The 18,061-nt window shown below is 42.0% G+C and overlaps 1 protein-coding gene across 4 annotated transcripts in view; it reads left to right on the top strand.

Annotated features, from left to right (window-relative positions):
• micu1 (mitochondrial calcium uptake 1) overlaps window positions 1-18,061 on the top strand; it is a 35,873-nt gene that overhangs the window by 12,996 nt on the left and 4,816 nt on the right. Inside the window, exons 6-11 of one of the 4 annotated variants that reach the window (XM_030441264.1) lie at window positions 2,720-2,731; window positions 9,355-9,360; window positions 10,148-10,262; window positions 12,989-13,071; window positions 13,525-13,725; window positions 17,489-17,626. In XM_030441264.1, the coding sequence (XP_030297124.1) occupies window positions 2,720-2,731; window positions 9,355-9,360; window positions 10,148-10,262; window positions 12,989-13,071; window positions 13,525-13,725; window positions 17,489-17,626 (555 nt within the window). The remainder of the gene's footprint in view (window positions 1-2,719; window positions 2,732-9,354; window positions 9,361-10,147; window positions 10,263-12,988; window positions 13,072-13,524; window positions 13,726-17,488; window positions 17,627-18,061) is intronic. The other 3 variants (XM_030441265.1, XM_030441267.1, XM_030441268.1) reach the window with 3 other exon arrangements.

Raw genomic sequence — 18,061 nt, forward strand, 5'->3', positions numbered from 1 at the left:
ATTCAGTGCATTCAGTGCTGAGTCCCACTGCTTATGAATATGATATAATAATGTAATACAATCCTGCTATGAGAGGAAATATAAAGAGAAGAACTGCTACATTCATTTCATCTATCATGCTGAAATTGCATTGAAGAAAATGGATAAATGGAACTAAGATGATGTATAAGTTGAGGTGATAAGTCAGTGTCATAGAAATACACAAATACTCATCAGGGGCAATGGGGTTACAGTATCATAAAAGCTTTTGAAACATGAAGAAAATATAAAACACCGTTATGTTTTGTCAGTAAGAGTGCAGAAAGTAATAAAAAAAATCCAAAAGAGCTAGCTATGAGACTGTCAGCTGGCAGTTCTGGGTTCAGTTTGTTGTTTATAGGTGTATTTTTATCCATATTTCTGTTTATGTAGAATTTGCACAAGCTGGTGTCAAACCGAAATACTTTTACCATTGCCGGTACACGATTATTATAGGAGAGAAAAGGGAATGACACAGACCTTATATACTTGTAAATTTTGCGGAAAAGATATTTATCACAGAACCTGTACACTGTTTATCTTTGCACTGCTGTCTGCTTTTCAACCCTAACCCCTAACTCATTATTTTCCCAGTTGCAGTATTTTCAAGTCTAGGGCAGATAATCAGAATATCTCACTTTCCTTATATAGTTTGAGCACAGACAAATAAGTTCAGACAAATATTTTTACGAAATAAAGAAGAAACTTGTTGTTTTTAACCTGCGCATGGATCTTCTATCTGCATTTAATCTCAGAGCGTTTAGTTAGTTAACGAATTCAGAAAAAGCTTTTGTCTTTAATGGAGCAGCCCCACACTTAATCATTAAGAGAGATGTGTACAAAGTGGGCCTGCCCAGTGAATAATGACCTATTTAAAGACAAAAACAGCAGGTGAACTTTGGACAGGCTAGCCGTTCCCCTATGGCCGCAGATTGGCTCTAAAAGGAGCTTATCTCTGGGCCCTAAATGCTAACTTTTCTCTGTTCACAGTCATGAAAATGGAAGCCATTAGTATAAATCATCAACATCATTATTTTCATTACTGCCTCCCTTGATATTGATTTGTGACCATTACTGCCCTCTCACTGATCCCAGGGAGCATCTCTCACACCCAGTCGCCAACCATTCGCATTCATTTAGTATTCGCTAATCATCAGTGTGGTGATTTTAGTTTCTAACCTCATTAAAAGATCAAAATCCATCTGCCCCAAGGCTGGGATGATAAGTACATCTGTACCTCATCTCCAGGTTGACGTCACATGAGCCACACCAAGTCAGTGAGTTAAAAGGGAAGAACCTTTGTCACAACTTGCTTCTTTAACTCACTGCTGCATCTCATTAGTGATTTAACTGAGCCTTGTGTTTTTTTTAAAAGCATATTGACCAAAGAGCTTCGGCTATATATCTATCAAAAGTAAATGTGAAAATCTGTAGTGGCCCGAAATCGAAATGGAGCACATTCACTGCTCATTTATGACCCGTGTCTGCTTATGTAAATGCCATCCCTATCTCCAGGCCTCGCGTCGCCTTCATTTGCCAGGCAAATCTGTGGACACATGGTTTTCTCTGATACTGTATTAAGCTTTGGTTGTCCCCTGAGATTTTCCTGCCATGGCCCGGGTGCCACAAGAGCTCCCCTCCCTCGCTGGCCCTGCCCAATCCTTTTTCGCCTTGAGACACGTGCCTCCTCCGTATTGGTTTAATTGGCACCCCTATCTAGTTGGTATGAGGAATAAGCCATTATTGTTTCCTGCCAAGAAGCCATGAAATCTAGTTCACATGAAACTTAAAAGTGCACCGAATTAGACCGAGATTAAATGGCCACAGCCTGCACAATATCTGTAGTGTGTGTGTATAGTAAATCATAAAGTTGATGGAGGGTGTAGTTAGGAACAAAGGGAGCCTTTCAGCTGGGGGTTGGGTGGTAAACTGCATTGAAGGCCGTAGGTAGAGAGGTTTTGTACAGTATTGTGCGAGAGCGCTGTTAAAAGCCCCCATGTCTTACTTCCTCACGTTTAATTTAGAAATAGCCTACCAAGAGACTTCAGCAAGTCACATGCATACTGTTTGGCTGCTGTTAAGTGTTTAAAAATGTGCGTGTTATAAACCTCTCGCTTACATCCCCCTCCCCCACCCCCTTCTGCTGATACTAATTTGTTCCAGGTTCAGTGTGTATTTACACATTATGTTCCATATATGTTTGTTAAACAGCTGCTGTTCATATGGACTCACCCTGTTGGTTTTATTTTAATTTTCCTGTACAGAGGAACAGTTATTTTAGAAGTCTTTAAACAGGTTTGCTCTTGTTTACTGCTGTTAGTTCACTCCATCTCTGTGTTTTCTTCTATTGCTCTGCTCATGTGAACATGCATTCAGCTGCTATTATCTTATGTTGATTGCACTCGACGTTGCCATTGTTGACTGTTGATGATTGTCTCCTGCTCTTAGCAGCCGTTCTTTCTCATTCTCATGATGAGTAATCCCCTCATTTTCTCTCTCTTGCCCCTCCTCGTAAATAACCATCGTCCTCAACTCCCCGTCTCCAAAAATCCCCACTTTTTTTCTGTCTCCCTCCTCAAAATCATTCCATCTACTGATGCGCATTCTCCACTCCCTCCTCCTCCTCTCCTCTTCTGTCTCCCTCTCTCCCCCCAACTCTCCCTCCTCATCTCCTTCTCAATCTGCCCCTCCCTCTCTGCAGGACTTCTGGCAGGTATGGGGTGCGTGCCGAGCAGCATGTGTGCACCTGAATGAAAAACTGCACTTTGTAGTCACTTCCTACTCCCTCTCTCTCATTTATACCTTTTCCCTCTTCTTTCACTTACTTCTCTGTATTTTTTTTCAATCTTTCGATTACTCATGCTCGCACTCCTCTGTTGTAATATGGAGGGCATAGCTTTTCACTGCTGTTAGTCCAGGGGAACAGCTAAGTAAGTAGTTTTTCTGTATTAACCACATCTCAGCTTCAGCAAGTGTTATACCAGAGTCATGGCCTCAGTTGAGGCAACCAGCGTTGATAGGACAGCAGTCGAACTGAACATTAAGGTGTATTACAAGAAATCAGTAGACTGTTAATAACATGTTGAATTAACATCTTACTTTTCTCTCAGTGTATAAGTGTTGTAGGTGTTGCACACAGCCTCAGGGGGGATTCAAACAGTATGAGGAAGTAGAATAAAACACCACCACCACTGTATTTTCTCTTACAGTGAGGCACAATCTATCATGTCCACGGAAATTGCTTCTGTCTGGTTCAACCACAGTGCAAAAGTACATCAAAATACAGAAACTAAACAGTGCTTATGTTGCTAACCATCGTCTGTTTCGCTCTCAGCCATTTTTAAAGCAGCCACAGTGAACTTTAGACTTTGATTCTGGCGGCCATTGTGAACAAAAGCGGAATGAGCATTCCCCACGGCCTGTATCAAGATTTTAATCTGGCTGCTGTGCACTTGTTTTGGAACTGAGAAAGATGCTACATATTTTAATCTTTTTTGTTATTTTTTAAACACAGCTGCTGGCAGGATTTGTATTTATGGTGTGATGTCTATTTTGGGTTATATAAGATGGATAATTGTAATATGGTGATGGTGAAACAAAGTAAACTTGCCATACCACCAGACTACAGAGCAGCTGTGAGACCTCAAAATGTATCCTCAGCACCCCGCCATTAAAATAAGTTTAATCTAAGACGTAGAATATGACCCAGTGATGGGCATTAAGGATAACTATAATTACTATACAGAAATGGAAGCATCATTATTAAATTGAAAACCTGTTTCATAACCAGTTCCAAGTTACTTCTAGTATGTTTAAAAATGGTTGTTGGTAGCCGGCCATTGTATAAGCAAAATAATACACTCTTAGATGTCTTATATGGAAAATAACAAATGTGGTGGAGTGGTGTATTTCGCCTCTGCCTAATTGTTAATTTCACATACCAGGACACTTAAGTTGCTTCTGTCACATACATAAATGTGTATGAGTTTGTTCATTTTAGCATTTACTTGCCCCTGGTTAGGGATGCTCCAAAATGTTTCTACAGAGTGCATCTGAGAAACCTTTTGTGATGCAAATGTTCTGATAAACACATTTATGTTTCTAAGTGTAGATAAATGAGCCCTGACCTATAAGCTTTATCTACTAAATGATTTGGCCTTTAAGCAGGTCTGAATGCCTCCATCAGTCAGGATGAATAACGTGAAGATAAGCCGAGTGCAGCAAAGGGCAGGTTACAACCTGCATACTATATAATGACCGGGAGTGTCCAAAACTGAAGCAGGCACACACCCCATTGTGCGTTTACTTGTATCAAATATGCAAGTCAAACTCTGTATTGTAACTGGTCATAATGTTTTAGACCTCCCTGGTGATTTTTGTATAGCTTGTTGGAAACAGCTGCATGACATGTTCTCCCTGCTGAATAATTGAAAGTGGAGACTTTAGATTCTGCTTCTACAAGGATTATTAAACACTGCAGCACTGCTACATAATTTACACGCTAGTCAGAACCTCAAAGTAAAGTTCACATACATTTACAGTCAACTTTTAAGGAGAATGTCAAAACTGTAATGCAAAGAAGAGCTGAAATTCATGAGGAAGTTCTATTGGTCAATGCCAAATCATAACAGTGCTGTTCCCCTGCGCTCCCTCTGTCTTGCTTTTAGAAACCTTTTCTCCTCATCTTTTCATCTCTTCTGAGAAATATCAGCTCTAGCTCTAAATACGCTTTGGCACTCTGGCCTTTTTCCCCCAGCATGCACTGCTCTTTTGCCTGTGTCTTATGGAGAAACCAAGTTGGTGGTGGCGCCCCCTCTCTGCGCATGGTGGCAACACAGGGTGGTTTTTGGACCTAGAAAAAATGGCTCTGTTAGCTAACATCGAGGCTGTGTTGATGTGCTTGATAACCTTCACAAATCCATCCTCTGGATTGTTCAGATGTCAGTGCTGCATGATTTCCGTATAGCATGGTTTAGACTCACTGATGGCAGGACTTGGTCTGTACATCTAAAATGTATCCAAACTTTTCCTCCATGCTGTGGCCCTCTCTGTATGTAAAGCCACAGTGTCTGCCGTGTGACCTGCTGCGACTGGGAGCTGACACCTGTCACTCAGGGGGAGTGCGGAGGGGGGCTGCTCCAATGAAAACAACCCTCTTGTCACACCAACTGTTGTTATGTTTACTCTCTCTGGTTTCACAGGAAGCTTCCAAGGGCCGCTGTTTGGACTGTCACTGCTCTATTCCTCTTATCCTTCCCTGTCTTTGCCCTCTCTGTCAATTTTTGGCTATATAAAAGCTGACACACACTTCATCACTCTCTTTCTCTTATCCTAATCTACAGTAATAGAGGTTGGGTTGTCTGTACACCTGGTCAGTTAATTCGGTTCCCTCTCTCCACTTGTGAGACAGCTGCTATTCCTCAGCGACCAAAATTTGTTTATTAAGCGTTCCACATCAGGGTCCATTATTCTGATTGTGCTCCCAGAATAATTACGAGTTATTAACAGTGCACCTGCTCTGTAGTAACCCATGGGACTAGAAGTAGCAAGCTAATACATTAGTGTTCTTTCCACCCACACACCCACCAGCTCGCTCACCTACATACTGTGGTGTTTTGATCCCAAAGTATCATCATGAACACTGATGAAAATATTCACTGTTGGCCTCTCTGGTGGTCAAGGATTGATTTTGGTGTACGTATGTTTGTATGTTTTCTGTGGTGTATGATGATTTATTTATCGTTAATTGCAGTCGTTACGCACAGTCTAAATTGCAATCTTTTATTTTCTCAACTTTAACAATTCCCTGTAGAGCCATTTGAAACAGTCTATGAATTTGTCCATTGTGCGTTTTAAAAAAGCGTCTCATTAGCCATAACTATAACTCATGTAGCATTGTATACAGCATATTACCCAAAAAAGAGAAGCAATTCGTCCAGTCAGCATTGAGTTAGATTAATTCGATCTAAAATCCTCAGCTTGCCCACCCCTACATTGAATCATTGATTGTGTGTGTGGTTTTCTTTGGGGCTTGGATGGAGATAGTGCCCTAGTTGTGTGTGTGTTGCGGCACACTTAAAAAACTGTGACAGCTTTGCAACACCATTCAGAAATGTCGGACTCAGACCCGGCTTGACTTTCCCCCTCAAGCAGGTCATCTTGAATTCCCTTTCCCCCCAAAACTCAAGTCTTTTATTGTACCTGCCAAAGTTGCAGTCGCCCCCAGACCTACCCCGTCAAACAGAGCGCCATAAAGGCACTGATCAATTTTTAATGCATTTGTCTTGCCCCCCCCCTTTCTCTTTTTCTCACTCCAAGAAAGAGAAAGGGGGGGCAAAAAAAATGAAAGATGTACAGTGTGACAGACGGGCCGTCTGTCACACTGCACATCTTTCATTTTTTTTTTAAGTCAGTATATCCCCACTGGTTTAACGCTCCAGTACACCAAATTCCATTGGGACTCACCTGAACAAAAAACGAGAGGTCGCTCGGGGACAGGCATCTCTCAAGCACACACAAACTCACACACACATAAATCTACTGAGAGCTTGAGCTTTTTATTTTAAGTGGCAGGTCTCAGCTGACACCCATAAATTCATCTCTTCATTGTTATGATCAGAGGATCTATTTGGACAACAGAGTCATATCATATTATCTGTTAAAAATCATTTTGTCTTAAGTGGGATAATTAATATTTTTAAGGTTTACCACACAAAAAACTATGCGGCTCATATCTTTCATCATCCACTTCCCTCTTCTCCTCTCTATTGTTATCAGGGCATCTGCAGCTGCAGTGTTGGATAGGGTCACAGATTGAATCAGTAACAATGCACTGCAGTCTGTACAGTGGTGTTGGAGAGGGCCAAATCTAAGCTGCCATCATCTCCTAAGCCAAGTGTGTGGCCACACAAAGTGCTGGTGGAGCAGTGTAAATAACAACGCTAGCAGAAAATGCCATATCTCTACTATCCAAATGTCCACCTAAGAGCTGTCTGTTTTCTTTTATTCTGACATGATGATGCAGGCTGTGTGCCTCCTCATCAGCACAGCTGTGATATAATTGAACCCATCAGATCAACATCACCATGTGGTTGATTTGTGGTTAAAGATCATTTATTAAGCTGATAATTTTGCGGAGATATTTCTACAGTCAGAGATAGATCTAGAAGCTGGTGTTTGTACTGTAAATGTGCTGCTACAAGCACATAATTCACAAGTTTTGGGTATAGAAATGAAATGTGAGAATCTGAAAGACCTTTTTAAGAAGTCACAAGTTTTTAAGTATGTCATTTTCAATGGTGTGCCTGGAAAGTATTTCTTCGTTGCTCATGTGAAATGAGCAGTAAGAGATTTTGCCCCATTTGCATGCGAGCCTCTGGCCGTGCTTGACTTACATGGGTCTCATTTGTTGGACTCTTTAAGCTTGGGCTAGTCGAAATTTGGTCAGAGCATCTATCAGGGCTGCGTTGTAGCCTAGTGCACTGGAGAGATTACCCCTGACCAGACCCTTAACCCTGCCTGTGTGTGTATATGACAGCAGTACATTTGACTGCCCAGCCGGCAGCTCTGTCAGTAATGTGTTTCTGCCTCAGCTCACAGGCTAGTCGGTTTGTTCAGTCCGTCAACTGGACGCAGCCCCTGGACTTTGCCGTACCGTAGCTGACACACACAGACATGTATGAACACATGAGCGGGCTCAAGGCAAAGATTTAAAAAGACCACACTGACACGGCCACGAAGTTGACACTGAATAACAGACATGCACGCTGGCAGATCAGGCATTCGCTAATAATTAACTTGAGTGCTGCAGCAATTAGGATTATAGTCATTTGAAGATCAGTGCTTTGGGATAAATCTGCGATGACTGTTAAATACCCACAGTGCAGTTTGATATACACAGTTGCCATACCTCTATGTGGGCTTTAGAGTCTGCACAGTGTTACAACATGCATTTGTTATAGGGGTCCACTCTTCAGCCCTTATATGTGGACTTACTTCCTTGAATGTCATTTGGGCCATTCCGCAGGGCTGTTTTTGTCCTGACTCAGGACGCTGTAAAATGAGTTATTATGCATACTGTGCTCTGTGCCTCTGTTCTGATCATTATAATGAGGAGGTGTGTTTATGTCTCTCATCTGTGTAGTCGTGTCTGTTTGGGCGTGAGTGCGTGCAGGCCCACTGGAAAACACGCTTCTGCAGTTGTGTTTGTTTCCTGTTTTGTGGACGGGCGTTCAGACTCTGGCTCACCTCAGGCCCAGGGGGACATACTGTGTGTGTGTGTGTGTGTGTGTGTGTGTGTGTGTGTGTGTGTGTGTGTGTGTGTGTGTGTGTGTGTGTGTGTGTCATCACTGTAAACTCGGAGACCAATACCAACCTCTTTTACTCTCACCCACTCTCACATTCTCTTTTTACTCTTTCTATAAATTCTTACTTTCCCTTTCTAGTAATCTCTCACACTTGTTCTCATGCAAACACCTGAATGCCTCAACTCTCGTGGCACAAAGAGTTCCATTTTTGCCTTTTGTTATCTCTGTCTGTTTCTTACTCTACACCTAAAATAACTATTTTTTTTCTCTCACCTCCCCCACTCTCTCCCACTCCCTTCTCCCCTTATACTGTCAATGTCATCAATAATAAATGTTACAGTAGAAACCATTATTTCCTATATTTGCATCACTGACATTTAGCAGTCCAGATAGACACGGATTGGGGCTAGTGATAAATTCCATAAGCTTGTACCAGTTGTCTTTAGTAGTCATTATACAGACTATATCTCATGAGGAGGGAGTCGGTGTATGGGGAAAGAATTTGGTCATGTTATGCTGTTGAGGGGGATGCCACCAAGTTTTAGTCTTCAAATATGTTTTACTATGTCCTATTTAAGAGAGAATTATGGACTAGATGTCATTTGCAACGTGCACTCATACAGCTCCTTTATCAATATTAGGACTACTAAGAGGAAAGATGGAAAAAGGAATCAGACAATAAGGTATAAATGTCTATAATAACAGCCTTTTTATTGGAACTGCCTTATTTTGTATTTTTAGTGTTTGCTCGATCCTTTCAAGTTTTGGCAACAGTGTTGTTCATGCTTGCGTACGTTAATTACAGACTACAGGGACGGCAAGACGTATTTGAATTCTTGACTTGAGTGGTATCCCCCAATTATCTTGTTTTGAGCAAGATGTTTTCTCTGTGTTTGTGTGTGTGTGCCACAATATGAATGCAATTGCTTGTGTTTGTTGTTCAAGGCCCTGCTAAAGACAGCAGAGGCCACGCTGTTCTCTAACAGTTGTTTCTCCTCCTTCCTCCTCCTCTGAATTGGACCTCTTACAGACGGAGGTAACTCCACGCGGGCACAGCGTGGCCCAGTCTATTCCCCCCCCCCCCCCCCCCCCCCCCCCAACACACACACACACCTCCCCACCTCTCCAAAGGCATGCTCTGTCCGTCTGTCCACTCTGTTTGGTGGAGTGTCCTACCAGTTGGATACTGTCTTTCAAGTCTTAATCACTGATCTGTAGTGTGCATGTGGTTAAGTCTTTACTTTCATGCAATGCTGTGAATATACACATGCTGACAGGAGAAAGCGTCTGTTAACTGTGCGTTTGTGTGAACAAGTGAGCTAAAGTCAGTTTGTTTCTAATGATTAATACATTTGGGTTGTGTTACAGATATGGTTAATCAATAGAGTGTGTTTGTGCTACAGTCTCTCGTGATGTTTTCCCTCTCTGTGTGTTTCGCACTGTGAGTACAGCCTCTGGTGGATAACGTGTGTTCTGTACTCAAACTGACCACAGACTAATTGTTCGTTACTACCACCCTCACCTGCCCGTATGGCTTCATGTGTATGCAGCATTTGCATGACTGTTATTGTGATGAACCGCCTATTCATACTGACACCCTGAATGCACCAGGGCTGCTTTTAATGTGTGTGGAAGTACACTGTGTGTACGTTTCTGATTGTGAGCATAGCCGGTCTCTCATTGAGCCTCAGACTTACACAATGGCTTTCACACACATACAAAGCCACACCTGGGCCAGCTGTAGAAGCTATAAGGCCTATGCTGAATCATGCCAAATGTTTTTAATACAACTTTTTTTTTTTTATCCTGACCTGGATGAGCAGAAGATTGCCCAGGAGCGGGAGAAGTTTGCAGATGAGGACAGCATATTTTTCACACTGGGAGAATGTGGCCTTATCTCCTTCTCTGACTACATCTTCCTCACCACTGTGCTGTCAAGTAAGTACTTTATTGAACTTTAAAGACATCCCATTACAATCTTTCATCCTTCAAGGGCCCAGACACATCAAACTGATATTAAAGAAGTAGTGTTGATAAAGGCAGACTGTTGAACTGCCTCACATCACCAGCTCTATAACACACCGCAAAGACTACAGCTGACGCCCAACATGGTCATTGGTCATTCACAAAGAGAAACTGGAAGACTTTAAATCGGATTACAGCTACAACAAATAATCGACCAAGAAGATCACCTTTGTATGCTCTCTTCAGTTCAGACAGAAAGTGAAAAGAAGATACATTTTTCAATATGCATTATTAGCCAGGTTACAAATCTGGCTGCCTGTTCAGAATGATCTCCAGTTCTGTCAAAGCCAATAACTTGTGTCTGTCTGCCAAGCTCTCTGCCTTGGAGTTGTTGTGTTTCACAGAATCAGTTTGTTTTAGCTGAAGAGAGCATCGGCTGTGGACACATGGAGTCAATTTTGCATTAAAGCCTCCTTTTTGAATGTGTCAAAAGATCTCGATAATGAAAATGAAGCTCTGACTCCTTCCTCTGGTAAAATTTTATCCCCCAGCTTAGCTCCAACATTTATTATAATCCGTTCATATGGAGAAAGTCTCCGGGGAAGTTCTCAAGGACAAGTCATTTTTAAGCAGACAGGGCAGGGTGCCTTATGGTTCGTTTCAATCCATTTAACACAGCCACAAAAATAGTACAAAGAAGGACATATTTTGCCTAACAGGCCTCATAGTGGTTCATATTTACTGATTTTATACAGTCTGAATCCTTAGACTTAAGACAAGATGAATCTTTAATACATCCCTTCAAGGAGTTGGCCTGTTAAAGCTGTGAATGTTTATACTGTAGTACAGTAGTAAAAAGGATGAAGTTGTGTTTGTGTAAATACTTTTTGGGCTCTGTGTTTGAGTGTAGGGATCATAGACAATATACACTTAGTCTGACAAAACCAACTTGGACAACTTCACCTTCAAAAATCAATCAATATATTGGCAGAAATGGCTACATTGATTTATGTAAATGTACTATAGCAACAACTTGAAAAGTATGCAATATGAAATAGTTGTAAAGAATAAATAAAGTGGTATAATTAAAAATTATTTCGAGGGCCATGTGTATCGAATTCAGTGTATGCCGAAAATGTCAATATGTTCACATTCATTAAAGGAGCCCAAAGACAGATTGTATGGGTGCTGTATTTGGAACTGGAAGAAGGAACAGTAGCCCCTTTTAGCTAGAAAAGGTAGCACATTTGCAGCAAGGTAAAGGCTGCAATGTGCCGCCTTTTCTATCTAAAAGAGAGGTGTAATATTCCTTCTCTTCCAAAAAGCTGCCACTGGGGTAGGCGTAAACATGAAGCATGAGGTTGGGCGTGAACAGTGAAGCAGCTCGAATTTGTCTTCAAAGAGCTTTACATTGCACCCCATCGGAGTTTAGAACTGGGTTCTTAGCAGGGGGCTTTGAATTTGAAAGTAGCGACCATCCAACATGCGGACAACGAAGACAGCTACAGAGACCGAGGAGACGCTAGCATCTCCTGGATTTCAGCGGCTTTCCATCTTGACTTCCGCGGGTTAAGTGATGGACTGACTGCTGTGATCAGCTGTTTCCTGGTTTTCAAACTCCACGGCTGTGGGTCACACAACAGTGCACGTCATCGACGCCTCCGCCCATCTCACGCAAATGCCGGCACATCGATGGCTTGGATTTAGATAGCATGAAGGCAGAAATAAGTGTACCCTCCGAGGCGTCAAATTGGCGGACCAAAACAGACCCCCAATTTACTGCCTTCTGTCTAAATCCAAACTGACGGCCAAATTGGTGGCTTGCTGCCCAGTATAAAAACAGCTAGTTTGTCCTACTGTTTCCCATATTCATTTGTTAGGACAAATAAATATCGGACTGTGAGTGCTGCGGGAGCATTGTTATAATGCAGGTCATGTGGCCATTAAATGAAGTGTGTATTATTAGCAGATGTGCAGTAAATGCAGTTTGCAGAAAGTGTGCAGATGCAGTGTAGTCCAGTTCAGATTAGCTCAAAATGACAGATTTTATATGACAATCCTAAAATAAATGTAATACTGCCTCACCTGAAGAGAGATTCTTATCCTTATTCTCAGAGACTGTTTGTTAGCTGTTTTTTTTCATTGCCTGCTTAGAAATTCTCTCTGCTTCAATGAGTTCCAGCAATGCTGGTAGTTTCTGCATCATTTAATTGCAGCCGTGCATAAAAGGGTTTTTCTTGCCCATTGAACTGTTGAATCCAAAAAGATTCAATTATTTTGAGGTGCCTCATAGTTGTGATTATCTCTGAAGTGATAAGAGTTGTTGGGCAGTTATTTGGGCACCATATTATTAAGGATTTTATGGGTTAGCCTCAACCTGATTTGTAAAACTTTTTTCTTTCTTACTGGGAGCCAATTAGGTTGTTGAAAATATGCTGTGCAACGTCCGTTCTAGCAGCTCTACTGTCTGCACACAGGGAGGCAGACTGTTCAGTTTGATGGCTACTGGCTCTAAAAAGAGCATCTAAATCACCCCATGTTGCACTAGTTGGGGGTTAAGATGAAAGCTAAAGATGTTGCAGTTTATGTGTAATGGCTGATTCAGTATTGCACTCTTTTGCTGTTTCTGGGTCGATTTAGGGCGACATGTTGTTTTCTTATTGTGTTGTATTGATTTCTGAATTTGTTTTTGTGTCCAGCTCCCCAGAGGAACTTTGAGATTGCCTTCAAGATGTTTGATCTGAACGGTGACGGAGAGGTGGATCTGGAAGAGTTTGACCAGGTTAGATCAGCAGCACGTGACACACAAATACGCATAAAGTCGACTCATTTGAACGAGACACAAGGTTAAAACAACCAGCACACATGTGTGGACTGTACCTTAATATCTACATATTGCATCAGAGTAACCATTTACACAGGCTGACAGGCAATAAAGGGTGGCATTGATAGGGGCCACTGTGACATTTTCTCAGAGGGAAATGGTAAGTGTTGTGCTATGCTCTCTGTGGTATATCAGTATTTCTACTACTGGATCTGATAGGGTTTATGATGTAGTATTACTTGTACAGTGTTATTCAGATGGATTAAATTGATTTGCAGTACAAAGCAACCAAGTGTATAGCTTTGTATTTTAAATGTTAATCCCACACAAATCTCATACTGTAGGCATAACACAATTTCTATGAGACTGCATATTCATCCTGGTTGACATTGGACTCTTCTGCATCCTCAGGTCCAGAGCATCATTCGTTCCCAGACCAGTATGGGCATGCGACACCGCGATCGCTCCACCACAGGAAACACCCTAAAGACAGCTGGCTGCAGCTCTGCTCTCACCACCTACTTCTTCGGAGAAGACCTAAAGGGAAAACTCACCATCGGCAGCTTTCTAGAGTTTCAGAAGAAACTGCAGCATGATGTGCTCAAACTAGAGGTAATGAAATGGGGAAGGGAAGGGAACAAGCAGAAGAAGAGAGTGTTCTTCACCTACTGGTTTACTGCACTATTGAGTACAATCGCAATTATTTAATTTGAAAGTTATGGCTTTGCTGGAATCTTAAATTTTAGTCTCGTCTGCACCCATTTAGGGACTGCTCATGAAAATTGACAGCTTCCTAATTAGTCCCACAGTAAACAGACAAATAATCCAAAAAATGTTGAAGAGCCAGGGGAGAAGCGAGGAGGCAGTGACAGGTAAGAGTTACGCGCAATACAAAGGAAAACAAGATGACAGATGTGCTGCGTGGATTGTCTTGTCAGCGTTGGTCAGTGTCACTCTCTCAAAGCTGTGACGGTGAAGAATAAAAGCCATCTTGAGTGACATCAAACCCCCTCCACTGCCTCCACAGTTAGAGCAACTGATCAGTGTTGTTGAGCATATGGTTATTCTAATCTTTTTAATCAGCGTGGGTAGTGCCTAACTGATACACTGAAGCAGAATGAGCTCCAAGAACAGGAGTCTGAGCATTTGCCAGAAACAAAGCGCTATCCGTCAGGTCTTAATGATACCACGATGCTGGGAGAGAGGAGAATCATAACAGCCCGGATAAGGTTCATAAAAATCCGCTGCTTGGCGGCTTTGGCTCAGGGGTAGAGCCAGCATCTTGTTATCGGAAGGTCGCTGGTTTGATTCCCCTGATCTGCATGTCAAAGTGTCCTTGGGCAAGATGCTGAGCCCCAAACTGCTCCTGATGGCCAAACAAATGTAATCCCATTCCTCAAGTAATACTATCATGCATGCCCTGACTCTTCTCTGTCTATTCACTGAAGCTCAGCTAAACCCTGGGCAGAATTTTAACCAGCTCTAACTCCTTCTTTTACTTGAAATGAGAGAAGTGGTTACAAAAACAAAAATAAACAGGAATACATGAAAATAACTTATTTTCCCTAATCCTTTTCTTTTATGCCTAGGTGGCGATGTTTTTGGATTGTCTGTCCGTCTGCACATACGTCCTATTCTTATAAATGCAATAACTCATGATAGCCTTGAGGGAATTTTTCAAATTTAGCAACAAATTTAATTTGGACTCAGGGATAAACAGATTAGATTTTGGTGGTCAACGATTGCTGTGACCCCACAAAAAATTATTTTTTGGCAATTTCTCAACAATTTATATGATAATTACATCAAGAATTTTGCATTAATGTCTAATAAGATAAATGATGAAGTGATGACATTCTATATCCAAAAGGTTGATGGTCAACTTCACTGTGACTTAATGTTTTGCAAAAAATGCTCTGTATATTATTCAACACCATAGCTCAGGAACAGCAAGTTGATTCAGATTCAGAATACTTTATTAATCCCCGGGGGGAAATTGTTTTTGTTCCAAAGCTCTGTGCAACGAAGAAATAGAAATACAGCATGAATGGAAACAAGCGAAGTAGACAATAAAATACAAATAAATAATAAAATAGTAAAGTATGGTATACAAACTGAAATATATACAATATACAATGAAATGGTTGTAACATTATAAATTAAGTGAGAATGAATAGTTATATTGTTTGTTTTGTTATATAAATAGCCAAATGAGTCCGATCATCAGAGGGAGGAGTTGTACAGTTAGATGGCCACAGGTAAGAATGACTTCCTGTGGCGCTCAGTGGTGCATTTAGGAGCAATCAGTCTCTGGCTGAAGGTGCTCCTCTGTTCAACCAGAGCGTTGTGGAGAGGGTGAGAGACATGCTGAAGTATCGCCCGCACCTTCGACAGCATCCTCCTGTCTGACACTGCTGACAAAGTGTCCAGCTCCACCCCCACAACGTCACTGGCCTTTCTGATCAGTTTATTGAGTCTGTTGGCATCGGCTACTCTCAGTCTGCTGCCCCAGCACACAGCAGCAAACAGAATAGCACTGGCCACCACAGACTCATAAAACATCCTCAGCATCGTCCGGCAGATGTTAAAAGAGCAGAGCCTCCTCAGAAAATAGAGGCGGCTCTGTCCCTTCTTGTAGAGGACTTCAGTGTTCTTAGTCCAGTCCAATTTATTGTCAATGTACACCCCCAGATATTTGTAGTGTTCAACAATGTCCACGTTATGCCCCAGGATGGAAACTGGTGTCACTGGTGTCCTGGTTCTCCTCAGATCCACCACCAGCTCTTTGGTTTTTGTTGTGTTGAGCTGCAGGTGGTTCAGCTCATACCATGAGACAAAGTTATCCATCACAGCCCTGTACTCAGCCTCCTCACCCTTGCTGATACATCCTACTACAGCAGAGTCGTCAGAAAACTTCTGAAGATGGCAAGACTCTGTCTGGTAGCTGAAGTCCGTGGTGTAAAGGGTGAAGAGGAAAGGAGAGAGGACAGTCCCTTGTGGGGCTCCGGTGTTGCTGACCACTGTATCAGACACACAGTGCCGCAGGCGCACGTACTGTGGTCGGCCAGTGAGGTAGTCCACAATCCAGGACACAAGGGGGGGATCCACCAGCGCCGTCAGCTTGTCAGCCAGTAGAGCAGGCCTGATGGTGTTGAAAGCACTGGAGAAGTCAAAGAACGTGACCCTCCTGATTGGTGTGTGGAGGCCTACAACCGCAAGACGGTTATTTTAATTCAGCCCCTACAGAGTTACATAGTTGTTTCAGAGCATCGTATATACATTTTCAAAATGTTGCTATGTATAATTGGAAAGAAAACCAATTTGCTGTCTTTATCAAGCTTGGATGTCTTGGATGTATAATAACAGAAATGTCTACTGTAGCAATCAAACTTAAAGGGGCCATAATCGGGGAAATAATGAGAATTTGTGGTTTAGTCTTTTAATTGTTCCTGCAACATTATTGTTGTAGTTCACTCTTCTGTCTTTTAGCACCTTTTTTTTCAGTAGCAAGCTGCCGTTTTTCGAAAAAATGTCAAAAGAAAACACTGTTCACTACCTGCTCAGCACCAGGTAGTGAACAGGTAGTTTACCTGCCTTAGGACGACAGATGAAATTTAGCAGTTATGCTAACTCTGGCATATTTACATTGATGCTCTTTGATATGTTAATTAATATGCATTGTCCTAATCAAATAAATAAAAATAAATACATAAATAAACAGTAGACGGACACATATGTGACTTGTTGATGAACATAGTAGGGAATTGGCAACTAAAGAGTCTGATATTACCCTCTGGAATTGATAAAGATAAAAAACGGAGAGTGAACCAGTTTTCCATATCAACTTAAAAGCTCTCATTTTTCAATGTTGTGTTCAAAGCTTGTTCCCACTGTCCCCAATGGCAAAAAAAAACTTATGGCAAGTTTAATGTGACGTCATCTCAGAATACCTCTCACGGGTGTGTAACATGGTAAGGTCACCCCTGAAATGTTCACTCCAAGCTTGTTTTGGCTTAGTCATTAGCTGCCCGTTGCAAGTGCTACAAATTAACATTTTGAATGGTCTGCACGTTCCGAGAGGAGGAGGGGAGCCGCGTGGCTGTCGAAAGAGCCGCGGATATAAATCGACTGGATTGAACTGACACAACCAAGGCCCACTGCTGTTTAACCATGCTCCAGTGGGACATTGTAAAAAAAAAAAAATGCACATGCAGATTTTATGTCACCAACACCAGCTCCAAGCATGATTCAACTTGAAGCCTGACACCAGTATTTACTGTTTCCCATCTCCTGAAGCCTTCCTCCTCTTATTAATTTGTTTGTCCCTCTGCGTAACACTCAATCTTCATCTTGTGTCTCTTCTTCCCCCATGCAGTTCGAGAGGAACGATCCTGTGAATGGCAGAATCAGCGAGAGACAGTTTGGGGGCATGCTACTGGCATATAGTGGCGTCCAGTCTCGTAAACTCAAGCAGATGCAGAAGGGCTTGAAGAAGATGTTTAAGGATGCACAGGTAGATGAATCAGTTCCTATTCATGCTTTTACACAACTCTGACATAACTGATTGGTACTCTGTAGTTATATATGTGTGAGGATGTGAGACAGATGTGTGCCTGAGGGAAAAGGAGATTGTCATGAGACATTGTGAGTGTGAGAGACTGGATGCGTGATGATACATCAACAGGAGAGGACAGCACAATCGAAGGCTGACGTTATCCTCGTGGCACTTACTCTCTCTATCATCCTCTACCTTTGTGTGTGGTAACCAAATACAGCGCAGCAAGTGCTCAACAGAAAGACATAATCAGTCCTCCATCTTTCTTTGATCTACTTAATACACCCTTTCTCTGTCAGTGTCCCAGCCTCACACTCTTTCAGCTTTCAGTTTTTCTCCTATCAATCACTCAGTCGTGCAAGAGACTTTTGACTCTCTCTCTTTTACCTAACC

The sequence above is a fragment of the Sparus aurata genome, chromosome 15 (genome assembly GCF_900880675.1).
Source record: "Sparus aurata chromosome 15, fSpaAur1.1, whole genome shotgun sequence".
NCBI lineage: Eukaryota > Metazoa > Chordata > Actinopteri > Spariformes > Sparidae > Sparus > Sparus aurata.